We start from the raw sequence: 25,683 nt of genomic DNA, 5'->3' as shown, positions 1-25,683 counted from the left end.
GTATGCACCACCCTGACCTCCTTGGAGGGAAAAAAAGGGATAGAAGTCCAATAGATAAATACAAATAATTAAATTATATATCACGTACACATATACATACATGTTTGTGTAAGTTATTTAAACTGTTTTAATTACTGTACTGTATTTGTGTTTTACTTGTAACCCACCCTGGACCTTAGGGGTGTAGGGTGGGTAATTAATAATGATGATAATAATAATAATAAAAAATGTAAGTCTATTGGAGACGTTATTAGATAACAAGTGACCGATAAAGACCAAGTAATAATAAAATAATAATAATAACAGCATACACACATGTACACACATCCACATCAGGATAATGTCCCATTCCCATTCTGGAATAAATATATGTGGTTGTGTGGATATATATATAGAGAGAGGAAGGAAATTGACAAAACCCTCATCATTCCGGAAAAGGGAAATGGACAAAACCCTGATCGTGACCACAGAGGATTGCAAAACAGACCCGGATCCCTTTTCCTCTCAGGATCATCTTGGGTGCAGTGGCGTAGCGTGGGTTGTCAGCACCCGGGGCAAGGAAAGTAATTTGCGCCCCCTAACCCGTGGATTTGCGCCCCCTAACCCGTGGATTTCCCCTAACCCCAGATGTTGCGCCCGGTGCGGCCGGCCCCCCCTGCACCCCCCACGCTACGCCACTGCTTGGGTTTCCTTGTTTTTGTCAACTTTCTATTCTTTCCTGCTCCTCCTTGCAGACCCAAGCCGCGCTGCGTCCATCCCGGCAGCCAGCAAAGCCCCGAAAGCTCCAGAAAGGGGCGGCGGCAGCGGCGGCGGCGGGGCGGGCGAGGCGGCCGGCAGGAGCGCGCGCGCGGGTGGCGCCCCGTCCGCTCCCAGCTTTCCACGTCTCCCTTCCTGGGGCCGGGAGGGGGCGGGCGGAGGGGGGTGGGGAAGCCGAAGGGGGCGGGGAGAACCCAGGCCGGGCTCGGGAGCGCGCGCAGCGGCGGCGGGGCTGCGTGCGAAAGCGCCTTTAGCGAAGCAAGAGCCGGATCGAGGGGAGCCGCCGCCGCCGCCAACGCCGCCGCCTCGCCAACGCCGGCTTGCCGGGGAAGAAAGAGGCGAGACTCCGAAGTGCTGACGTTGGATTTGGCCGGAGAAAGCAGCCCGGGAAGCCCAGGGGGGAAAAAAACATCGGGAAGGAGGACCCCCCCCCCAGCCCGTGCCAAGAATGCTGGAAGGAGGAGGGAGTTTGGCACTTGGGAAGTAATACCGGAGGAGAAGAAGGGGGCGCAAAAAACCAAAGGGGGGGTCTGGCTAGGGCGGGGCCAGCGAGGCCCGGAAGCTTCTTGATTGCTGGAGATCGGTTGTCAGTCTGCTTGGATTCCCCCCTCCACCCCCCCCCAGCTCTCTTTCCAGGCCGGGAGCGGAGCGGCAGACGGGCTGGGTGGCTGGCTGTTGCGCGCCGCGCTCCCCCCGGCGGGCTGTGGGCAGGGGCGTCCGGGAAGCGAGCGCGCGAGCCGAGAGAGACTCCCCTTTTCCCGGACGGTGCAGCCAACCAAGGGAGGATCCGGAGAGAGGGGGGCGCCAGAAGGATCGGGGGTGGGGGGAGAGCCAGCCGCCGCCGCCGCCGCCGCCGCCATCATCCGGAGGCCCCGTGGCTTTTCAATGGAGGAGCAGCCCGGCCATCAGCCAGCACAGCAGCAACAGCAGCAGCAGCAGGCGCCTCAGCACCAACACCACCACCACCATTACTACTACTACAACCACAACCACCACCAGCACCACCAGCAGCACCTGGCCGAGGGCAGCGCGCCCGCCAAGGCCCCGCCGAAGGCGCCTTTGCAAGCCCTCAAGCATGAGCCCAAGCACGGCGCCGGAGGAGGAGGAGGAGCAGGCCAGCAGCCCGACGCGCCCAGGAAGAAAGCAGGTCGGCCGCCCAGGGCGCGCGCAAAAAGCCGGCGAGGGGTGGAGAGGGCGGCGCCGCCGGTCGGGGGCGCACATATGGGGGCTGGGGGCGGTTGAGAGGGGGGCCAAGCGGCTTGACCTCCGAGTTCTTTTTTGGGGGGTGGGAGATCCCGGCTGGAGGTCTCCGGGCGTGTTGCGCGCTTTGGAGAGGCCGAGGGGGACCCCCTTGCCAGGAGGGAGGAAAAGGCTTTCTGGATCTCGGATGGGAGCTGGCTGGTTTTTTTCGGGGGCAGAAGTAGATGGGGGTATGGATCGGGACCTTTTTGGGGGGCGGGGGGAGAAAGCCAGACCCCGGTGTTTCCATGCTGCCTCGCCACCCTAGACCTTGAGCGGCGTCGGTCTCCCCACAGCTTGCCTCGGATGGGGCCAGAGAGGAGGGAAGGCAGCTCGTTCTTTGGCGACAAGAATAAAAATATGCTACCAGGAAGGTTTGGGAGGGGGAGATTCCCACTGGATCCCGGCCAGAACCAGGATGGTGGTGGGATTCGTGGTTTCTCGTTTTTTGGGAGGAAAAATCAGATCCCGGATCAGAATCGGGAAGGCAGTAGAGAGGGTCTTTATTTGCTTTCACTTTTTAACAGGATACACTCGGACCTTCACAACCTGAAATGTGGGAGCTGTTTTGGGGATGCAGAGAGAGAGAGAGAAATCAGATTATTTCTGGTGGCGGGCGCATTTCGTGCCGCAGACACAACATTACACCTTTTGGGGGGAGATGAGGGAAATACCTGGGACCCCCAGTCTGAGCCAGGAGCAAACCTTAGTTAATGTATGGGAGGGGGTTTAGGGCGACCAAGAAGGGCTGGGGTCCCTCTGCCAGGTCCCAAATATCTCTTATTTTGCCGGGGGGTCGGGAGAGAGAGACTCCCAAGCCAGGACGGGGTTGGAGGTGGGGGGCGAGTCGTGGGCAGGTGAGTGGGGGGCTGGGGATATGTGAACAATCGGTTGGGGGGCTGGGAATGATGTGTGTATTGGGGGGGGGTTAAATGTGTACTTTTTTTGGGGGGGGGAGGCCGAGGCTGGCCTGGCTTAGGCCCGAGCGCGGTGCTTCTCCTCTCCTGGGGGAGAAGAGGGGGCTCTGTTTGGGGCGGGGGTCTTGGGCCTGGCTGGGCCCGGGAAGAGGCGGCGGCATAGGAGCGCAGAGACCCAGATCTGCCGCCCAGGCCTCCTCCCTTCTGCCGGTCCTTTCGCGGGGCCGGGAGGGACCCCCTGCTCTCGAGGCCTGGCAGCCGGCGAGGCCGCCTCCTTCCCGGGCCTTCTCCTCCTCCTCCGCCGGGGCCTTCGCCGCCATGTTGGGCGGGAGGCGAGCCGCCGAGACCGCCACCGCCCTGGCCTGGCTCGGGCCTAGATGGGCCCTGGCCGGCTCGGCGCCATTGTCCGCCAGGGTCGGGGGCTTGGTGGGTTGGGGGGGGGGCGGCGGCGGGAGGATGTCTGGAAGCAACAAGGGGTTTTTGGGGTGGGGGCGCGGGATGGAGGAAGGGGGCTCTCTTTTGGGGAGACGGGGGTGGGTGGGTTTTTAGGGGCGCAAGGCAGACCGGAAAGCCTGCGAAGGACAGGCAGGGTTTTTTGGGGGGGCTTTGTTAAGATGATGGTTGAAAGTCTTGCCTCCCCCTCCCCTGCAAGGGATTTGGGGTCGTGTGTTATGTTCACCCGGTTTTGCGCTCCTAACAACCCTGCCAGGTAGGCTAGCTAGGAAGAAGAGGTGATTGCTCCCAAGGTCACCTGGTTAGCGGGGTGTGTGTGTGTGTGTGTGTGATTTTTGAACCCTGTGCTTTTAACCTGCAGCTTGTTTTCTTCTAATTATCAACAACTTCTCCTTAATAATAATCTCTGTCATGCAAGTGGAAGGGAGCTCCAAAGGTCATCTGGTTCAGCCTTGGCTAACGTGGTTGGGGCTGATGGGAGTTGTAGTCCAAAACATCTGGGGGGGGGACCAGGGTGGCCAAGCCTAAGCAAAGGGGCGCCCACCACCTCCCAAGATGGATTTGTTCCATTGTTGTTACTACCCCACTCATAGGAGCTTAGGGGTTCTTACTTGCTGTATTTTATCCTTGCAAAAGATTTGCAAGGAGGCTGTGTGTGTGTGTGTGTGTGTGTGTGTGTGTGAGAGAGAGAGAGAGATTTGCTTCTTGGCTGATTCGAACCCAGGTCTCCTAGACCTAGTGTGCCGCTTGAGCCACAGTGCCACAAGGGCTTCTGTTGTGGAAGTGTCTGGGAAGATTTGTGTGGGTACCAGAGCCCCCAAATGCATAGCAAGGACTTGAGCTGTGGGTACCATGGGGAGAGAGGCAGATGTTGGACAGAGAGTGTTTAAAGCCCCTTTACACCAGTCGAACATCTCACCCATCTTACCTCCCCATCTCACCCACCTCCCAAAATGCTGGGAGCTGTGCTCTGTTAAGGATGTTGGGGGTTGTAATTCTGGGAAGGATCTCCAGTGGTCCTCAGCACCCTTAACAAACTACAGTTCCCAGGATGGATGTGACCCTTAAGCATCCCCTTGGGAGATGGATGTGACCCTTAAGCAGGGCCAAGGGATGCCTCTTCCTGAAATGTTTTGAGCACTAACTGCCTGGAAGAGTGGACAGTTCTGGGCCAGATCAGAGGAGTTTATGGCCCCCTGGAAGTTGCTGGGCTTCCTATAGCCAGTGTGGAAATGGTTCGGGGATGGTGGAGCCGTGGTCTAGCAACATCTGGAGGTCTCCAGGTTCCCCTTAGATCAGGCATGTCCAACAGGTAGACCGCGATCCACTGGTAGATTATGGGGGTGTCCTAGGTAGATCGCCACCTCCCAGGTCTATTCCCGCTCCCCCTAAAATAGCTCAAGAACTTTGATTTCCCCAAAAAAGCTCAATAACTCTGGTCCATCCTCCAATAACAATGGCCAGATCATTGCCAGTTTTTTTAGCACTGTGAGTAGATCGCAGTCTCTTGGAAGTTGGACATCCCTGCCCTAGATGAAATTCCTTTGTAGGGCCCCTGCTTTCTTCAGCTGAGGCAACCACTTCCCATAGTATTTTTGTATGAAAACATGAATGCTTATGAAACAAACCCAACCCTCAGTTATGTCCCTCAAGCCAATACAATATGGGGCATTTCCTATTAAAATCATTTTGGGGAGGATGTTGGCCAGATTTTGCGTGGTCCAGATCTTTACCCTGCAGCTGGCAAAAAACTTGAATGAAACCTCCCTGCGTTCTCTTCATGGGCATTATAAGCGACCAAATCTGAAATAATGAGCTCCCAGACATGAAGTGTGCATGGTGGTCCAGGAGCCGTAAACTCCCCTCTCCCTTTTAGTGATCCATTAAAACCTTCCTTTCATGGATTGGAAGGTGTGTGGACACTGATGTCCCTGTTCTGTAGAAAACTCTCCCCATCCTGTCTCTCCAAATAAATCTTCAGTAAGTGGACAGAAGAGGACTTGTGGGGAAAATCTTTGATTCGGTTCCTCTCTTTCAGGTTGTTTTAGTCAGGAACCAGTGTGCGTGCGAACACACAGATTGGTATTTGTATGAAATAGTAATAATACAAATAGCAACAGAAATTTATATATTGTTTCTAGGTCAGTAACTCTTCACATGGTTCACGGTAACAATATTTAAAGGCGGCAGGTCAGGCAGAAGCAAAATATTGTACCCCAAAATTTTGCAGCAGTGAATCTAATTTAACCTGAAGGTTTGCTTACAAAGCCAGGCTTGCAAGCCTCTTTTCCACAGCAAAATGTTAACAGCAGGACGATGCTCCAAAGACTTGGTGCTGCCGTTGAAAAGGCCCCATCTCATCACCTTAGTACAGGTGCGGGGAACCTTCGGCCTTCCTGATGTTTCTGGGCCATGGCTCCCCTTATCCCTGACCATTGGGTCTGCTCGCTGTGGGGGATGATGGGAGTTGTAGTCCAACATCGTGTGGAAGGCCGCAGGTTTGTCATCCCAAGGCCTTCACAGGTCGAAGACAGTGTAGGTTAAACAGATGCAATAACATTTTGCATCCTTGAAAGTTCTGGGAAGCTCAAAAGCTTGCACATCCCAACAGAGGGTCCACCAGAGATCATGGCTCTTTTTCACGACATTCGTAACATTAATATTTATTGACTGTGCACAGTTCTGGTTGCCTCAACTCAAAAAAGATATTGTAGAGCTGAAAGCGGTTCAGAAAAGGGCAGCCAAAGTGATCCAGAGATAGAGCGAGACTCTTAGGAGGAAATGTTGCAGCATTTGGGGCTTTTCAGCTTAAGGGTGACATGATAGACATTTATGTGTTTATGCCCAGCAGGGAGAAAGTGGATAGGGAAAAGTCTGTCTCCGTCCCTCATAACACTGAAATTCGTGGACACCCAGTGAAGCTGATTTAGATTTAGGACAGGTAAAATAAAGTTCTGCTTCACGCAGCGCAGCGTCAAAGCTATGGAATAGGAGGCAGGGATGGCCACCGACCGAGGTGACTTTAAAAGACTAAGTGGTACCTCAGGTTAAGTACTTAATTTGTTCCGGAGGTCCGTTCTTAACCTGAAACTGTTCTTAACCTGAAGCACCACTTTAGCTAATGGGGCCTCCTGCTGCTGCCTCGCGATTTCTGTTCTCATCCTGAAGCAAAGTTCTTAACCTGAAGCACTATTTCTGGGTTAGCGGAGTCTGTAACCTGAAGCGTATGTAACCTGAAGCGTATGTAACCCAAGGTACCACTGTATTAGACAAATTCATGGAGGAAGAGAGGGCTTTCGAAGGCGGCCAGCCCTGGTGGCTTTGGCGTGTCTCCACAGTTAGAGGCAGCAATGTCTTTGTTCTCAGGCCCTGCTTGTGGTTTTCCCACAATGGGCATCTGGTCGGCCCCAGTGAGAGCAGGATGCTGGTTGAAATGGGCCATGGGCCTGATCCAGCAGGCTCTTTCTTCTTGGGTTCTTACTCAGTTTATATCACACCATTCCTCCCAAAGGAGTCCAAGGTGGCTGGATGATATTATTATTATTATTATTATTATTATTATTATTATATTTTCCCTTTGAGAATAGCTTCCTGTGAGGCACCTCTAAGCGATTTACAGTACTTTCATCTTTCCCAAATGCAAAAGACACCCTTCCCAGGCCTCTTGACCTTTGTAATGTTGCATCAAAGTTGGAGGAGATCCTCTCCAGAACAAACATCTGCCATTTGCCCTGCACACACCACAGATTTCCCCCCATTGCATTGGCATGGGCTGATCTTCCACACTGCCGCTGGAGCGTTGTGGCCACATACCTGCTGCATTTGGGGCTTGAAGTCTCTTCTCCCCCCCCCTCCACTGGACTCTCAACACCCGTGAATTCATAGTCAACCCTGGCACCTTTCGCTTTGCATGAAAGGAGAGGGTGCTGCCATGCCTGCAAGTCATGGGTGCACCCCTGGCTTTCAAACTGAGTTCTGGGGCTCATCAGAGGTGGCAGCCCTGAAAGCCAGTGTTTGTCCTCTCTGGACAGCTGTCTCTCTGCGCTGAGATGCGGTTTGGATGTGTTCCGGGCCGCACTTTTGGTTTAGTGGAGAAACACTGTTGGATTGCACCCCACAGAATGCGTCCTAGAATCATTTGCAGCGCGCCGAGATTTGTAGCAGGTCTTTGGTTTCCTAAATAATATTATAATAATTATTTATTATTTATATCTCGCACATCTGACTGGGTCTCCCCAGCCACTCTGGGTGGCTTCCAACCAAATATCAAAAACAATACAGCGCCAGACATTAAGAACTTCCCTAAACAGGGCCACTTTCAGGTGTCTTTTAAAAGTAAAATAGTTGTTTATTGCCTTGACATCTGGTGGGAGGGCGTTCCACAGGGCGGGCGCCACCACCGAGAAGGCCCTCTGCCTGGTTCCCTGTAATCTCACTTCTCGCAGTGAGGGAACCGCCAGAAGGCCCTCGGTGCTGGATCTCAGTGTCCAGGCTGGATGATGGATAAATACAGAAGTGGTTCCAGTTCCCTGAAGTTTGAAATCCAGTGGAGAAAAAATTGGCGTCTTTTCCCTGTGAGATCCTTGGAATGTTTTCGGGCTCCCAGCAGCCAGCATGGCCAGTGGTTATGGATGGAGGTAGTTGGAGTCCAGTGGCATTTGGAAAAAGGCTATAGCTCAGGGCTGGAGTATTTGTTTTGCATGTAGAAGGTCCCAGATGCAGTCCTTGGTATCTTCAGGTCAGACTGGGAATGAATCCTTTCTGAAGCTGGAGAGCTGCTGCCAGCCAGTGCAGCCAGTGCAGACAGTACCAAGCTAAATGGACTCTTCATAAGGTAGTTTCCTTGATTAAGAGCCATCAGGTCTGGAAACCTGCTGCATTTTGAGGGGAAAGGGCTGTAGCTCGGGGATGGGGGGGGAGACGACCTGTGTGGCCTTCCAGATGCTGTTGGACTCAAACTTCCAGCAGCCAGAATGGCTGGATATGATGGGAGCTGTAGTAACATCACACCTTGGAGGGTCACTCTCTCCCTGCACAGGCCTCCAGGAAGTGTTAGAAACTAGAGTGGAAAAGCTAGGAGCCAAATGGCTCCTGGGACCTGAGTTGTGGGCGCCAAACAGAACGTCTAGTCGCCATTTTGGCGGGGAGTCAGCAACTATTTATTTATTATTTTGATAAGCAGGAATTAATTCGCAATTGACGTAAGCGACACATTGTTAGTATCACATTTTTAGCAGAAATTGTTAACGCATGTTTAATTTGGTGTTGACAATAAAAATACTGGTACCGTGCTTCAGTTTCCAAAACACTCTCCTCTTTTTTGTTAAACTCTGACATATTGTCTATCCTTAACAGTTACTTCGAGGCTTCAAAGGGCCCACATTTCCGTAATCCTGGAAATGTCAGCCAGGCGCAAAAAAAATGGCGCCCAGATTTTTTGAGGTGCTCGCAAATGGAGACTCTTTAGGCGCAAAATGCGCCTGGTGCCCTGCTAATTTCGAACTCTGCCTCAAGGGCGTCTTCTGTTTGTATACTTGGAAAATCTGGACCAGAATGTAAAATAATAATGGAAGGGGTTTTGATGCTCCTGGTTCCCAAGCCCTGCATTTCTGAATTGCGGTGTCTGTTCGGTGACTTTCGAACTCGATGCCACAGGAGGTGGTGACATCCCGGGTATGGATGGCTTTAAAAGAGATTGGACAAATCAGTGGAGGGGAGAGGGCTATTAATGGCTTAGCCATGATGGCTACTCTGCCTGCTTCTAAATCTCAGTTGTGGGAAACTGCAGGAAGGGCAAGGGCTCTTGTGCTCGCATCCTGCATCCAGGTTCCCCACAGGAATCTGGCCGGTCACTGTGAGAACAGGACGTTGGACTAGATGGGCCTGATCCTGGTAGTTTTCTCTCCTTAGGTTCTTAAGTTTCTTACCCGTTCATCACCTTCCCCCAGTGCAACACTGCTGTGCCCGTGTCCCTTTTCTTTCTCTCTAAACATTTCTAAAGAACAGCAGTGGCAGAATAAATATTAACAGGAAGAAAAAATCCTTCGCCAGCCGAGTCTCTGTGCGCTTAGCAGTTTCCAGGCTGTGGAAATGGCTGGTGCCCTGGCCTAATCCACTTAAAGTTGGAGCTGGGAGCAGCCTCTGCTGCTCGGAGGTGTTTTGTCCCCTCTCTTAGTCTGTAGTTCTTGGGATGGTGGTGAACCAGGGGGCAGCTTGTATCATCAACTCATAGCTTTCTCCTGTATTATAAGGCTATAGCTACATGCAGAAAATTAAGTGTTAGCTGCTTGACGGTGGAAGGTTGGGATACCTGCATGGCAGAGGTTAGGCCTAGATGGAACTTGTGATCCTTTCAAACTCTACAATTACCACAGAGATCATGGAATCGTCCAGTTGGAAGGGATCCCGAGGGTCATCTAGTCTAACCCCCTGAAATGCAGGAATCTCTTGCGCAACATGGGGCTCAAACCCACAACCCTGAGATTAAGAGTCTCCTACTCTTACCAGCTGAACTAAAATAAGGGCTCGTCTTGCGGTTCCAGTTTCCCTTGTGCCTTCGAATGGTATTTTTATGTGGGAAGGAACTGGAAAGCATAGGGCATGGGTGCTTTCGAACTGCTGGTTGGCAGGAGCAGGGACCGAGCAACGGGAGCTCACCCCGTCACGGGGATTCAAACCGCCGACCTTCTGATCGGCAAGTCCTAGGCTCTGTGGTTTAACCCAAAGCGCCACCCGCGTCCCTGCTCCTCCCAACCTAGCAGTTTGAAAGCATGTCAAAGTGCAAGTATATAAATAGGTACCACTCCAGCGGGAAGGTAAACGGCATTTCTGCTCTGGTTTGCCAGAAGAGGCTCAGTCATGCTGGCCGCACGACCCGGAAGCTGTATGCCGGTTCCCTCGGCCAATAAAGCGAGATGAGCACCGCAACCCTGGAGTCGTCCGCAACTGGATGTAATGGTCAGGGGTCCCTTTACCTTTACCTTTAGAGCATGGGTAGGCAAACTAAGGCCCGGGGGCCGGATCCGGCCCAATCGCCTTCTAAATCCGGCCTGCGGATGGTCCAGGAATCAGTGTGTTTTTACATGAGTAGAATGTGCCCTTTTATTTAAAGTACATCTCTGGGTTATTTGTGGGGCAGAGGAATTCCTTCATTCTCCCCCCCCCAAAAAAAATATATAGTCTGGCCCCCACAAGGTCTGAGGGACAGTGGCCCCCTCCTGAAAAAGTTTGCTGACCCCTGTCATAGGGGCATAGCTCAGGGGTAGAGACCATCTGCCTGGCAACCAGAAGGCTCTTGGTTCCATCCCTGATGGCATCTCCAGTAAACCCAGTGCCCATGGATTTACTCTGCGTAGGAAAGCTCCCCGCATAAGCCTGAGGTCTCCTGGGCATGGGCTGTGGCTCAGCTGTGGAGCATCTGTTTTGAATTCACGAGGTCCTAGGTGCATCCAGGAACGCAGGAAGCTGCCTTGATCGGAGTACACAGAGAGTTGGTCCGCCTAGCTCAGTGCAGTGGGATTCAGGCAGAGTCTTCCTACCTGGAATGGATAATTTTTTGTTTGTTTGGGAACAGCAGGGCCACGTCTCAGCACCAAAAGTTCCCCGTTTCCATCAGCTGGGAGGTTTTTGGCATTGTGCTTGGCTCAGCAGAGTTGTGCTCCCACCTTGTTAGGGGAAAAATAAGTGGGGGGAATCTCTTGAGTCATGTTGAATTTTGGAGCAGGCAGACGTTTCCACCCACTCCGGAACTCAGCATAAGACAGAAGTTCTGCCCCCAAGTTCTCTGCAGTCCGCGGGGAATCTGTGAGCCCCATTGCTAGAGGGCTGGAGATGCAACACCCCCCCCAAAAACCCCCAGTTAAAAACAAGCATTTAAAAACATTAATCAAATAAAATTGGTGATAAGCTAAAATACACATGAAGGCGTTCTGCGTTTCTGGATAGGCGTGCCTAAATGAGCATGTTTTTGAGCAGTTGCTGAAAAGTGCAGCGAAGGCGCCTGCCTGGTGTCAAGTGGCAGGGAGTTCCAAAGTGTAGGGGCTGCCACACTAATCCTTACAAATGTGGAACGGGAATTGTGTGGCACCCGTAAGAGGGCAGCTTCTGCAGAGTGAAGCTGTCAAGTGGGCTTATATGGGGCAAGGGGATCTCTGGTCCCAAGCTGGTAAGGATGTTGTCTGCTAATATTAATGCCTTGAACTTGGCCTGGCTGCAAGTGGGCACACAGCGCAGATCTCTGAGCACATGTGCCGTGGGTCTCACTTCGGTCAGCAACCGTGCTGCAGCATTCTGCATTGACCACAGCTTCCAGATCAGGTGCAAGGGAAGCCCTACGTAGAGTGCCTTGCGGTAGTCCAGGCTTGAAGTCCCCAGTGCCTTTACTACTGTGAATCTGTTTGGTTTGGCACATCCACATTGTGTGGTCCATTGAGGTCCATGCTCCTATCATACGCCTCCCCACTGTGCAAATCCTGAGGGAAAATGAATAAATAACAGACTTACATGGGTACTGAGCACATAGATTGGAGTGTTTGGTATTCTAACAGGAGGAAAAGCAACTTTTAGCTCCTTCATGTGTAAGAGTTTGGGGTTCTTTATACCCTGTTGTGTGGTGTAGCAGTTATTGTCTGACTAGGATCTCAGGGAGCCCAGGAATCTCAGTGGGTGACCTTGGGCTACAGCCGCTGCCTCTCAGCCTAGCCTGCTTTGCAGGGTTGTTGTGGAGATTAAAGGAGGAGAGAGATAACCACATATGCTACCTTGCCGCAAAGAAAAAGGTGAAATAATCGATTGATTATTTTTTGTGGTAACCCACCCTGGCACCTTAGGGTGGAGGGCAGGCACTGTATCATTCTGCACCCAGGTATTCTTGAATACACACAGACAAATAATAACAATAATATTTGATGGGCTGAGTTTATTTAATATGCTGCCTTTCCCCTGTGAGTCTGACCCAACCAGCTTACAGCCAGTGTTAAAACTCGGATATATAATCTGATCACCAAATAGCACCTTAAACCTAGGTTATGGTTGCCATAAATGTAATGTCTAGATGCCAGGTTTTTTCACATTGGAAGTATTAATAATAATTCCATTTCTATACCACTTTATATTTTAAAGTACAAATCTCAGTGTGGTCGACAACACACTAGAACATCAAATGAAACAATACAGAATAAAACAAATTCAAGCTTCCAGGGCAGTATTTCAGATCCATTTTGTTTTACCCGTCTGCCAACCTGACATCCAGGGATCTTCAAATGGTTGCAGTTGGACCCATGCCAGTCGCAAAACGCACCTGGTGCCTGGCTAGTTTCTAACCCTGCTTCCAGCAAGTGTCCACTTGCGGGCGATGACCGCGGTGAGCCTCCAGGTGCAGAGGCAGTCTACCCCCAAAGTCCCAGTTGCTAGCGGGCAAGAGGGCAGTCTAGGTGGGACATGAACGCAGCGCAGCTTCTGACCTTAACGCTTCTGCCTCTCTTTTCCTCCTAGGCTACGGCGAGCTCAATGGCAGCGTCGGAGAGCGGGAGTCCCCCGCAAAGAGCTTGAACGGGGGCGATGCTGCGGCCAGCCCCATTTCCCGGGTCCCCAACGGCAGCCAGACCCCCGGGGACCCTGCCCTGGCGCTCAAGCAGACTGTGAAGGGGAGCGGTGCCTTCGGGAAACTGGGGCTCAAGCCCAAAGGCTTTGTCCCCAAAGGGGCCGCGGACAAGAAGCTGGAGAAAGGCTTTGAGGGCCGGTCCCCCGACAAGCCTGAAGCCCTCTGTATCCCCAACGGCATGGTCTCCACGGGGTACATCGCCAACGGCTACGTTGCCAGGGGGGCCGACAACGACGGCAGCGGCTCAGAGAGCAGCTACACCACCCCCAAGAAGCGGAAGGGGCGCCGCAACAGCGCCAAGGGCTGTGAGGCGCTCAGCCTGGCACAGGCCGCGCCACATGAACCCTCAGCCAGCACGGCGGCCTCGAAGCAGGAGCCCGAGGGCGGGGAGGTGAAGGCGGGGGGCCGGGTGGACGCCCCCAAGCCGACTTGGAAGTGCGAGGCCGGGGGCTTAGGGGCCGGGCGCGGGAAGCCGGGCGACGTGCCACCGCGGAAGAACTCGGACGGGAAGGCTGGCGTCGCTGCGGGCAAGAAGTTCGAGGAGCGGCCGAAGGGCAAGCACGTGCCGGCAGCCTCCTCCAAGGAGGACTCCTGGACGCTCTTCAAGCCGCCTCCTGTCTTCCCGGTGGACAACAGCAGCGCCAAGATCGTCCCCAAGATCAGCTACGCGAGCAAAGTCAAGGAGAACCTCAACAAGGCCGCCGTGCAGAGCGCCTCCTCCCCGACCCTCTCCTCATCCTCGTCTTCGTCTTCGTCCTCCTCCCTGTGTTCGTCGTCCGCCGCCGAAGCCCAGGCGCAGCCCTCCGGCCGCCTCTCGCAGGTCCCCATGTCCGCCATGAAATCCGTCACCTCGGCTGGCTTCTCCAACGGGCCGGTGTTGGCGGGGGCCGACCGGGGACCCCAGCCCCTCCTCGTGCCCGGCGGGGTCCTCTCGGCCTCGGAGGCGGGACCCCTGGACGTGGTGGGCCTGGGGGGCGCCCCGGCGGAGCCTCCGCCGCCCAAATCCAGCCTGTTCATCTACCCGTCGAATATGCAAGCCGTTCTGCTCAGCACCGCCGTGCAGGCCGAGCCGCCGCCGCCGCCTCAGGCCAGTCAGAAGAACCTGGGCGACATTTTCCAGAACCAGTGGGGGTTGTCGTTCATCAACGAGCCCAGCGCCGGCCCGGAGGCAGGGGCCCGGAAGCTGGCAGGCCCCCAGGCCGCGGAGGTGACATTTCAGGGGGAGGGCCCGGCCGCCCTGGCATCCCCGGGGGCCGAGGCGGGGCCCGAACCGCCCGCCTTCCCCAAGGCCTACGAGCTGGACAAGCGGACTAGCCTGCAGCTGCCTGGCAGGATCCTGAAGCTGGCGGCTGCGGGCGAGGCAGTCGGCGGCAGCGGCTTCCTCTCGGAGCCCCTTCGGCTTGGCGGGCAGTGCCAGGCCGAAGTGGGTGGCACCTTTGTTTTCCTCTCCAAGGACTGCCACGTAGAGAGGCGCCTGGCCTCGCCCACGAACCATTTGTTAGTTTCCGCCAAAGAACTGAGGTGCCAGGGTGGCCTAGGAAGGAAAGAGAGTTGGGGTGATTTTGACCTGAGGGCGGCCGTTCTATATCACACTCAAGGTAAATCTATATCCTCGTTGGCATCCTGCTTCAGCCTCCGGTTCTGTCTGGATTTAGTGCGGGATTGGGGAACTGTTTTTTATTAACGGGGGGGGGGGGGGGAGTAAAGTAAAAAAAGGCCTTTTACAATCTCAAAGGACGCAGCACGAAAGGAAAGTGGGCTGGGAGGGAGGAGGAAAGAAACCTCACTTGGTTTTGGGGCGCTTTTTGTCAGGGGGAAATATCGAAGTGGGCGGGTGTTGCAGTGAAAAACAGCCGTGCGGATGTCAGAAGATAAATGGTTTTTTAGATTATATGTCTTTTTGGAGTGTTGGTCTGAGAAAATGGACGGTTGTGGCATCTCGCTTCCTATTTGAGGCTGCTAGAGCATTGTTAACATGCCTATTCATTTTTTATTTTCTCCCCTGCCCCTTTGTATTTGTGTGTGTGAGAGAGAGATCCAACACTGTCAGTCCCTCGATTCTCCTGCCCCATGCCATTCCAACATCTGCAGCCTAAGGATGTGGGGAAAACACCTGTTCCTTTCCTATCCAGGTGTTGCGTTGCGCTGCTAGTTCTTTATAGGCTGCCTTGCAGACCTCCCAAGACTGCATACTGTAGCTTGCAGCATTTCACAACAATGTGTTCATTGTCCCATCCCAGTGAAAACGTTAAGAGAGGAAGAGTATAAGTACTTAAGACAGCAGGGGCTCCTCTTTTTCTGCGTCCCCTTTCTTTGCAAAGAAAAAAGATTTGAAAATAGGGGTTGCTGTGTTTTGTGGCAGCCCCCAGGTCTCACAGGAGCGACAGTGATTTCCAGGGGGCAGAGCTCACCAATGGTGGGAGCTGCTTAGGTGCCCAAGTGCTGGTGTGGGGAAAATCTGGTTCTAAAGTTGTCATTTTAAGGGGGTCCAGGACAAGCCTCAGTAGTGTAAGGGGGGGGGAGTGGCAGTTTGCTAAGGCCCCCCCCCCAGCCATGGAGTTGGCTTCGCTGCTCTCTTATGGTGGCCTCTGCCAACCTGACAACATTCTGGGCGTTTTCGACTACAACTCCCATCAGCCCCACCTGGAAAGAGGGTTTTTTTGGGGGGGGGTGGAATGGCGGGGGAGAGCCTCGCTTTCTCTTGACGCCCCCTTGGGCACCTTTGGCTGTCCTCTTCCTTTGAGATTCGGGAGGGGGATCCTCGGGCAGCCCCTCCAGGCGCCACCAGACTACAACTCCCATTTTCCCCAAATGTGATTTGGAGTCCCAGCTCCTGGGGGGGGGGCATGCAGGTTCCCCACCCCTGATGTCGTCCAGTGCCAGATAGGGGCAGAGGGGTGCTTCTGGGAAGCTCGTTAGCGGGGCAAAGATGTCAATCGTCTTTTTGAACCGCAGCAGCTGGTCCCATAAGGTAGACTGTGTCCAGACGTGGAGGTTCTCTTCTCTGGCAGCAGAAACGGGCAAGGCTTAGAATTGTAGCCTTGTAGAATTGGGAGGGACCGTGAGGGGCATCTAGCGCATTGCAGGAATCTCAGCTCCAGGTCCCCCATCCAATTTGAAAACCAGACCCTTCTTGGCTTTGCAAATGTGCTAGCCGGTTTATGGCTCCATCCACGAACAATTTTTGCAGATCGGGGGCTGTAGGGTGCCAGAGGCAGCAACCCCCTCCAGATGTTTCTGGTCTCCTGGCTCCTTGTTATCACTGTCCCTGGCTTTTCTGGCCACTAGAAGTTGGAGTCCTGTCAACATCTGGGATAATGGAAGCTGTTAGGGAACAAAAGAGAGTTTGGGTCGCTGTGAGTCCTGCATTGCCTCCTTCTGACTCTGCCATTCTGTGAATGGATCTAAGCTCACCACATCCGCTCTTGTTCTAAACTGTGTAGTGATAACGTTTTTAATGAATATCTGACACACGCAAAAAAGGAGGAGGGTATTTATAGCAACACTTGAGGTGGTTCAGAGTCACGTGGAGAGGTTTGCATGTGGAGCAGGCCTTGACATTAAGAGAAGGGCCTCCGCCCGACGTCAGAGCGCCCGCTTTGAAGGTTCCGGGTTCAATTCCCGACGTAGTCTCTGAAACCCGGGCAGTGTCAAGAATGCTGAGCTAGGCTCTGTTTAAGGCAGCTCCCTTTGTTCCCCTGAGACGCCACCGGAGCACCTGCCGCCTGGCTCCTTCGAGGGCATCCGCCAGGCTGAGCCCTTGGCTGAAGTGCCTTGTGTCTCGACCGTCCCGTTGGGCAGAGGAAGCTGCTGCCTTATAGCTGAGCAGGCTCTTCATGAGTAAAGCTGCCCAGGGCAGGACCCTGTAGAAGACGAGGAAGAGGAGAAGGCTTCCTCTCCAAATCTCAGACAACACAGGCTGCTCCCCTTTTAACAGGCTGGTCAGAAATAAAATCAGAGCTCTCCTCTTTGGCTGAGTGGTGTTTTGATGCCTCCAAGAGGCGTGATCACTCTTTAAAAAATATATATAAATTTTTATTAGTTTTTTAACATACCATTTTCAACAATAATTCAACATACTTTTACATTTTACTCAATTTTTTGACTTCCATCAGTCCTGTCTGAAAATTTCCCAATCTAATCTCTTAGGATGTGTTTCTTACTTTCCCTATTACATTTAAAACTCATAACCACAGATGTAATTGATACGCCGCACAATCGAACCTGTTTTTCTATTCTCAGTCACTCAATGTTTTAAATCCCCCGTTACTTTTGTTATCCCTATTTTTTCAAAGTATTTGCCCAGGACGACATCCACTTTTATCTCCCCACCCCTATTCTATGTTGTTATTTCTATGTATATTATGCTATGGCCACATGGCTAATGCAATAAATCATGTTGTTAAATGAACTCATAACCAATATCTCTTATCTTTTTCTACTTTGTAACACTTTGTATATTTCTCCTTACAAAACTTCTTGTAGCGTAATTTGTTGGTTACAATTGCTCTTCAAATACTTCATATACTTCTTCCAATCTTCTGTGAATCTCTGGTCCCGCAGGTTTCGAATCCTTCCTGTCGTTTTGTCCAATTCTGCGTAGTCCATTAATTTCGTCTGCCGTTCTTCTTTTGTCGGAATTTCTTCTTGCTTCCACTTCTGGGCTAACAAGACTCTTGCCGCTGTTGTTGCATATAAAAACAGTTTAACATCTTGCCTCCAAGAGGTGTGATCACTCTTTTGCCCATCTACCCCAGGCTTCTTGACACTGACCGGCAGCAGCTTTCCAAAGATCCCCTTTGCTGCTTGATGGGTTGAGAAACAAACGGGGAGAGGCGTTCAAAGGGTCAAGCCTGGGCTGTTCTGCAGGCAAAGCATAGAATCCTAGAGTTGGAAGGGGTTCCAAGGGTCATCTAGTCCAACCCCCTGCAAGGCAGGAATCTCAACTCAAGCATTCATGACAGAGGGTCACCCAACCTCTGCTTAAAAACCTCCAAGGAAGGAGAGTCCAGGAATCGCTTCCACTGTCAAATGGCTCTTACTGTCGGAAATTTCTTCCTGATGTTTAGCCGGAATCTCCTTCCTTGGAGCCCCAAAACCAGGGAATTGATAGCTGGACAGTTCCTGCTAGTGGATCTGCAGCCCCACAGCAGAGGTGGGGTGTGTGGGGCTTGCTGCATCTCTCTCTCTCTCTCTCTCTCTCTCTCTCTCTCTCCCCACACATTTTTATTGGTTTTTTAACATGTCATTTCCAACAATCGTATAACGTAACTTCTCATCTTACACAATGTTTTAGACTTCCGCCAACACCTCTGATGATTTTCCGTTCTTTATCACTTATTTTGCATTTCTTAATTTCTCTATTACTCTTAATTACCATCAACTAATAATTCTCCTCATAGTCTTTCTTGCAATGTTTCAGATAGTCCTCCTTAACAAAACTTCTTGCAGTCCTACTAGCGTAATCTGTTCATTACAGTTGCTTTTCAAATAGTTCGTATATTTACTCCAGTCTTCTCAGAATCTCTGGTCCCGCAGGTTTCAAATCCTTCCTGTTAATTTATCCACTTCTGCATAGTCCCATCAATTTCATTCACCATTCTTTTTTCGTCGGTAATTCTTCTTGCTTCCATTTTTGTGCCAATAATATTCTTGCTGCCATCATTGCATATAAAAACAGCTTACAACCCTGTCTATTATTATCATCTCCTCCAATGTCAAGTAGAAATGCTTCTGGTTTCTTAATAAATGTATATTTCAACATCTTTTTCATCTCATTATCATTTCCCAGAAGCTTTTCACTTTTTTACATTCCCACCACATGTGATAGAAAGTTCCTTCCTTTTCTTTACATTTCCAACATTTATTACTTGTTTCATACATTTTAGCTAATTTCACAGGGGTAATGTACCACCTATACATCATTTCCATCACATTTTCTTTCAAAGCATGGCATGCAGTAAATTTCAATCCTCCTTTCCACAGTTTTCCCCAGTCTTTTAAGTGTATATTATACCCAAAATCTTTGGCCCAATTTATCATAACCGACTGTGGCTTGCTACATCTTATGGCTGTTTTCTGACCGGTTGTGGGATTCAGTTGCCAAGGGGGTCAGCTGACCTCACGGCAGTCATGGGTTGCTGCCAGCCTGCTGTGAGTTCCAGTTTCTGGGGAAAGTCGCTTTTGCACTCAGGTCTTGCTTGCAAGGTTTCCCATGACAGCCGTGTTTCTCAAGCTCCGGTCCCCAGCCATTGCTAGACTACAACTCCCATCCTCCCTAGCTGGCAGGGATGATGGGAGTTGTAGTCCAATGGTGGCTGGGAACCCAAGATTGAGAAATGCTGTGTTAGGGGCTGGGCGTAGTCGGACTCCATCTCCCATCATCCCCATCTGGCATGACCCAGGCAGTGGGGATGATGGAAGTTGTAGTCCTGCGACTTTGGGAGCGCCACCCATTCCCCATCCCTGAATCCTGAAATTCCTGCATTGAAGCGGATTGGACTAGATGACCCATGCCACTCTGGGCAGCTTCCAGAATATTAAAATGCAACAGTCAGTTAAATATTAAAAGCTTCCCTAAACAGGGCTGCCTTCTTTATCATTCTTCTGTGTTTCTAACTTTTTAGATTGCTTTCCTCTGGGCAGGTGACCCTTTTCTTCAAGACAAACCAGAGAGCCTTTAAGTGTAGCTAAATAAAAATGTGTGCTTGGTGTCTCAGGAATCCTGCTGAAATTGGGGTGGGTGTATTGCTTGAAGAAACATGCTTTTGTCAAATGCTCCACGAAGATCCGAATCTGAAATACTTAACTTTCCCCTCTTCTCTCTCTCTCCACAGAAATGGAAACAATTTGTAATTTGAAAAAGCAAGGTAAGAATCTCTTGACGGCCACGACAATCTGCTTTGCCTCTGCCCCGCTGCGAAGGAAGGGCAGGTTAATTTATTTTGTGTAGGGGGAGTTGTGTGGAAGTTTGGCTGGCGATGGTGGGGGACTGTGGCCTTCCAGCATGACCAGTGGGCAGGGATGCTGGGAATTCCAATTCAGCAACATCGGGAGGGCCATTCCATTAATAAAACCACAATAATTTACCCTCAACAACAGCCCTGTGGTGTAGATCAGGCTGAGACCATTGGGACGCTCGGAGGGCTTCCTTCCTTGTATAAGTTTGAACCCAGGGATGATGGGATTTTTTCCAAGAGGGAGAGAGACCCTGTCACAAACCAGTGTTTGGGAATTCTCCTTGGGGAGGTTTCATTGTTTAGCTGGTTTAAACTAATCTTAATTTCCTGTAGGAAGGACCCTGGTGGCTTTATGTCAGGCGAGGGGAACCTTTGTCCCTCCAGATGTTGCCCAAATTGCAGCTCGCCTCATCCCTGCCCATTGGGGACGCTGGCTGGGGCTGATAGGAGCTGGAAGTGCAGTAACATCTGCAGGGCGAAGGTTCCCACCCATCAGCTTAATATGCAGGAGGAGGGAGAAAACCAGGTATTCTGCCTTGACCTCGTTGTTTTCATAAAATTTATATACTGCTTGATTATAAGCATTATATGACACATTAGATTATTATTTTTAAAAAAGCAAAAGAGGTTTGCAAGAATAATGATACAACAAAATGATCAATCCAAACCATTGAAAGAAATCATTTGAAACACAGAAAATGATTAAAATCAGGACTCTGCTGTACAGCTGCAAATAAAACGTTTTAGGTGTGTTGTAAAAAAAAAAGTAGTAAAAGTGCATTATACAAATGTGACACTAGATGACGATGGTGAGCTATGCCAAATTCAATGTATTTTTCAAAACGTATTTTAAAAAAGCATTTTCGCAGCGGTTTTTATACCGTATTGGCCCGAATATAAGCTGCACTTTTTTTCCCAGATTCCAATTGTGAAAAGTTAAAAGTGTGGCTTATATTTGTGCCCTTATGGTATCGCTGCTATAGCAGCTGCCCACGAGGGCTGTCGGGGGTGCAGGACAACAGCGCCCGTCCCGACTGCAGCTCCCAAGCCTCCCCTGAGTAAGGAAGGGGGGAAGGAGGCCGCCAGCAAAGCGGAAAAAGAATAATAAAAAAATTAAACTGCAAAAAAAGAAAATGGAACACATGTCAACATGTCTGGACAGGCTTGCCTACAGAAAAATGCTTTCAGCAGGCGTCAGAAAGAGCATGTGGGGATATCAATTGGCAGGGAGTTCCAAAGATCATTTTCTTACAAATGCAGAAAGGGCCACCCATGTTTGTGCCGGTTCCACAGATCTGAGTGGGCATAGGTGGGGAAGGGGACCAATTGGGTAGCTTGTGCGCGCTTGAAGACCTGACGACGCTCGCTGTGTTGGGAGACATTCTGCACAGAAACATGTTTGTACCTTTAAGAACAGTTTTTGTAAGCTCTGGGCTAATTGGTTGCAGCTGGCCATGGCTACAAAAGGAGAAAAGCTGCAGTTTGAACTCTGCCTGCAGGAAAAACACCCACAAGCTTTGTTGTTTGTTGGTTTGGTTTTACACCAGTCTCATGGTGTCACAGTCTCTGTCATCTGCCACCAGTGAAAAATCCCCCTCTAACACGCTGTGTTTCTCTCCCCTTTCTCCAGACCCCAAAAGGATAATCACTTACGATGAAGCCATGGATCACCCCGACCAATGATAGGAGCCGCAAAGGGCCGCTGACTCTCTCGTCGCTGCCGCCACTGTTGCCTCTCTGCCGTGAGCCTCGCAGTTCCCCGCACATCCAGGAGAGCGGGTGGCTGTGGCGGCAGTTCTGGGGCGGCGAAAAAGGAACTAGAATCGCAGGATAATATATACAAATCTATATATATATATATATAAATCTATATATATATATATAAATATATATAAATCTATATATATTAGTTATTTTAAAACAAATTGAAAACAGGGGCCTGCGGCACGGCGAGACTTTTCACGTGGAATTGGCAGAGACTCGCGTTACGGTATTATTTAAAACTTCGGTTCTGAGTCCTCTCCACTGCCCTCTCCCCTTACAAAAAAAGACTCCTGCTTCTTTCCCCCGCCACCGCCCTATTCGAAACCGGACAAGAATTCTTAACGGGTAGAGACACTGCCCCCCCCCCCGCACGGTTCTGGACATCTGCAGGAGAGAGGGGGGGCCTCCAGCCGTTTTTCCGCCGGGAGTCTGCAATCGCCGACGACACACTAAGTCTCCGGGAAGACCCTCTGTTTTCCTCCCCTTGCGCCCTGATGTTTCCCTCCGTTGCTTTTGGTTTTATGGAATCCGAAAACTGCAGGGTCACTTGGGGGAGGGGGCTCAGGGGTTCTCTTTCCCCCCCACCCCACCCCTTGTCGAAGTGAAGGTGTGATATGGAGAGGAAATCAGTCTTAAAAATCTCTGCGCCTTCCCCTCCACTTTCCTTTCAGGGGAAACCAAAAAGATGTTATCACTACAGTCGTGTCATCTGCACACACCTGCCGTTTCGGTTATGATGGTTTTTTTTTTGGGGGGGGGAGGGTGTCATCTTTGACGGCCACCGTCCAAAACTTTACAGATCGCCAGGAGAGTTTTTAATTTTATTTTAAAGAAGCGGTTCAGGAGTTTGGGGTTTTTTTGGGGGGGAGAGGGAAGGATGGCAAAGGCGGGGGGGTTTAAAATTGCCGTTCCTGCCACTTGGCTCTGTATCCCCAGGAAGAAGCCAGCGAAGCAGTTTGTTCAGCCTATAGGTACTCTCTTGAGTTTTCCTCCCCCTGGATGATCCTTTCATTTTTCCCGTTCTCTGTCAGTCCTCTGTTGCAAAGCTGGAAACGTAAGGAAAATGTGATTTCTTCCCTCCGCCCTCTGCTAACTTTTCCAAATAACGCCGGGGTGTGTGTGTATGTGTTTACACACATTACAACTCCTATCTGGGAATTTGTTTTTCTAAAAGGAAAAAAAAAAACCCACCAGGCCTTATCTTTTACTATTTCTCTCCCCCCCCCCCAGCTCATTTCCCTCAGGCAATTAATGTTTTTTTTATGGTCTGACATCAAGAGGCCTGTTCTAATGGATTTCCGCTGTCTGTATTTTTATTTTTATTTTGATCTGGGCTTTGCTTCTGCTTCCCCCCTCACCTCCAGCTTTTCACCGCAAGAGCAGAAACGGAAAGAGGTTGCAAGTGTGGCGTCAAAAGCTCTAATAAAGTCATTATTATTTTTTTGCCTTTTGCAGAAATCCAAATTTGGGGGGTGGGGCTGGCAAGGGGGCAAGCTGTGGAGTTTGGCAAGGCGGTCGTGCTGTGATTTTTTTGGGGGGAGGGGCTAATAGGCAGGGGCCCCTCTTTATGTGAAAGGGTTGGCCCAAAAACAAATCAATTCCCGGGTGCCCCATGGAAGGGGGTCTGCTCTTCTGAGAATTCCCCAGAGTGGACTCAACAAAGATCTGGTGGTGGTGGGGGATACATCTTGCTTTAGTGTGGCCCATTTTTTTGGGGGGGGGGGGAGAATAGGTGTTGAGGAGGGGGGCATGCCCCAGTTCAGTCCCCAGCCCTGCTCAGACAAGGTTCTCGACATTCTTTAATAATTAGAATTTAGTCTCTTCCCTCCTCGGTTTTATATGTGTGTAAAGACGTGGGGGGGGGGTTGAGCCGTGAGGGATGGAGCCCCAGCGTGGGGAGCCTTCAGTCCTCCAGGTGTTGCTGAACTCCCATCAGCTCCAGACAGCGTGGCCAGGGATGTTGGGAGTCGTAGTTCGGCAGCGCTCAGAGGGCCCATTGCTCCTGATGGCAGCACATGGAAGGGATGTTTTTAATACATGGACCGGTCTTCTGCCAACCGGGCGCCTTCCAGTTGTGCTGCGCTACAGCTCCTGTGCTAAACTGATGGGAGAAGTAGTCTGGAACATCTGGGGAAACTGGTGTGGCTTAACAAGAGCATTGTTGGCCCGCCAACTCCCATCCTCCCTGTCCATCAGCTGTGCTTTCTGGGGGCTGATGGGAGTTGTAGTCCAGCAGATCCAAAGGTTCTCCGCAGCAGCCGTGCCGTAATCCAAATAACAGGCAAAATGTGTGCAAGTGTGACTCGCCGGTTCTTCCTCCGAATACAGCCCACCATCTTTAATGGGGGGGCACGAGAGTCAAGGTTTTAGTGTCTTTTTCAATGCATGTGGCCCCCAAGGTGGAACTGCAACCCTATTCTTAGCGGTGGAGGAGAGAATTCATGTGCTATCTCCCTGCTTACAAGATGGCTTTGTGTGATGTGCCTGGAGGGGGGAGAAGGTGTTCACCCCCCCCCCCATTTTCTCTAAATCCCCTTCTCTCTGGTTGTCAGAATTTGGGGGAAAGGGGTGGGAATAGGACAGGATGTGGCCTTGCTGGAAGAGAGTGGATTTATCTATTGGACATTACCCTGGAAATATTTTGATCGGGGCGAGCAAATTCCTCGACGCCGTGGGGCACAGGTGTTTTGTTTGCATCGCAGCCGGATGCTCCTATGGAGATGATAAAAATGTACAAAGGAAGCTGTCGAGATGCTATTCCCTTGGCTAACCTGTAGAATCTTTTAAAAAAATAAACAGAAGTTGAGACTACTTGCACCGACAAGTTTCTAGCTTCCAGCCAGAGTTCTCCAGCTCTTGTTTGTGGCTCCGTTGATCTGCTTTGCCTACAGCCAGCTCTCCATCCCCCAATATGTGCAAGTCTATGGGAGACAAAAGATGTTGGTGGGGGGAACCCCAGACCTCTCTGTGCTGCATTGCTTGAACCTAGGAATTTCTATCGTTCAGAGGCGGTCGGGTCGGGAAATTGCAAGGGCGAATGGCTGGGCGCTTCACAGATGCTGGTGGGTGCATGGCAGCTGAGCAGCAATCAGGATGCGGCTGAATGGGCCACTTTCTAAACCAGAGTTGGCATCCCCATAAAGTCGGGCCCTTCTGTCCTGCTTGGTCCCCAAAGTTGCCCCACTAGCTCCTGTCTATCAGGCTTATTGTGTATTGCTAAGCCAGGTGTGTTTGTGTGTGTACTCTGCATCTGCCACCTGTGTGGCCAGGGAAGACGGGAACTGGTCCATCAGCATCTAGGAGCGGACCACAGGCTCATCACCTCTGCAGCAGAGAATTTGCTTCTAGAGGAGAGAGGGGCAGTGGCGGGAGTCCCAGAAAGAGAGTTTGTGTGCTTACTACAAAACCGAGCCATCCCTGGTCTCTTGCGACACTGCAGACCTCTCATTTCCGAAGAGCAAAAGTCTTGGTGGCTTTTTCAGGCAGTGGCAAATATATCGATTCCGGTTGAGCACCATACTTTGTACCTGGCTAGAGTGTTCTCTCACCTCCGCTTCTCTTATCGGCCTTGATGGGTTTTTGACATCCACATCATTTTTTCGGGACGGGACGGGACTCCACATTACACATAAGCTTTTGCAGATTTCCTGCCCTTCCCAGCACTGGCTGCCCTTTCCCGTTCAGCCTGCTTAACACTCTTTTTTAAAATTATAAAATAGTTATCATAAAAACAAACTTTGTAGGTGTTGCAAATACCAAGGATGGGGGTGGGTGGTTTTTTTTGGGGGGGGGGGAAGCTGCTGGAATAATTCCCCAGCCTGGTACCCTTTAGATATTTTGGACTACAACTCCCATCAGCTGCCGGGGCTGATGGGAGTTGTAGTCCAAAATGTCAGGAAGGCACAAGGCTCATTAAAAGCTTTTTATTTTTTATTTGCTAAGGGGTTCTCTTTTTGGCATATGAAGACGTTTCTCATCAGGCTGTGAGGTGCTG

At 51.2% G+C, this 25,683-nt stretch overlaps 1 protein-coding gene across 1 annotated transcript; it reads left to right on the top strand.

Annotated features, from left to right (window-relative positions):
- The first annotated feature begins 964 nt into the window (after positions 1 to 964).
- Positions 965 to 25,613, top strand: NUFIP2 (nuclear FMR1 interacting protein 2). Its single transcript, XM_079955595.1, has 4 exons — positions 965 to 1,903; positions 12,858 to 14,564; positions 19,803 to 19,835; positions 21,556 to 25,613. Exons 1-4 carry the CDS (start codon positions 1,642 to 1,644, stop codon positions 21,606 to 21,608), a joined length of 2,055 nt encoding a protein of 684 aa, XP_079811721.1. The 5' UTR covers positions 965 to 1,641; the 3' UTR covers positions 21,609 to 25,613.
- Positions 25,614 to 25,683: the final 70 nt, after the last annotated feature.

The sequence above is a fragment of the Podarcis cretensis genome, assembly GCF_951804945.1.
Source record: "Podarcis cretensis genome assembly, chromosome: 15".
Classification (NCBI taxonomy): domain Eukaryota; kingdom Metazoa; phylum Chordata; class Lepidosauria; order Squamata; family Lacertidae; genus Podarcis; species Podarcis cretensis.
This window is presented reverse-complemented; position numbering and strand designations above follow the sequence as displayed.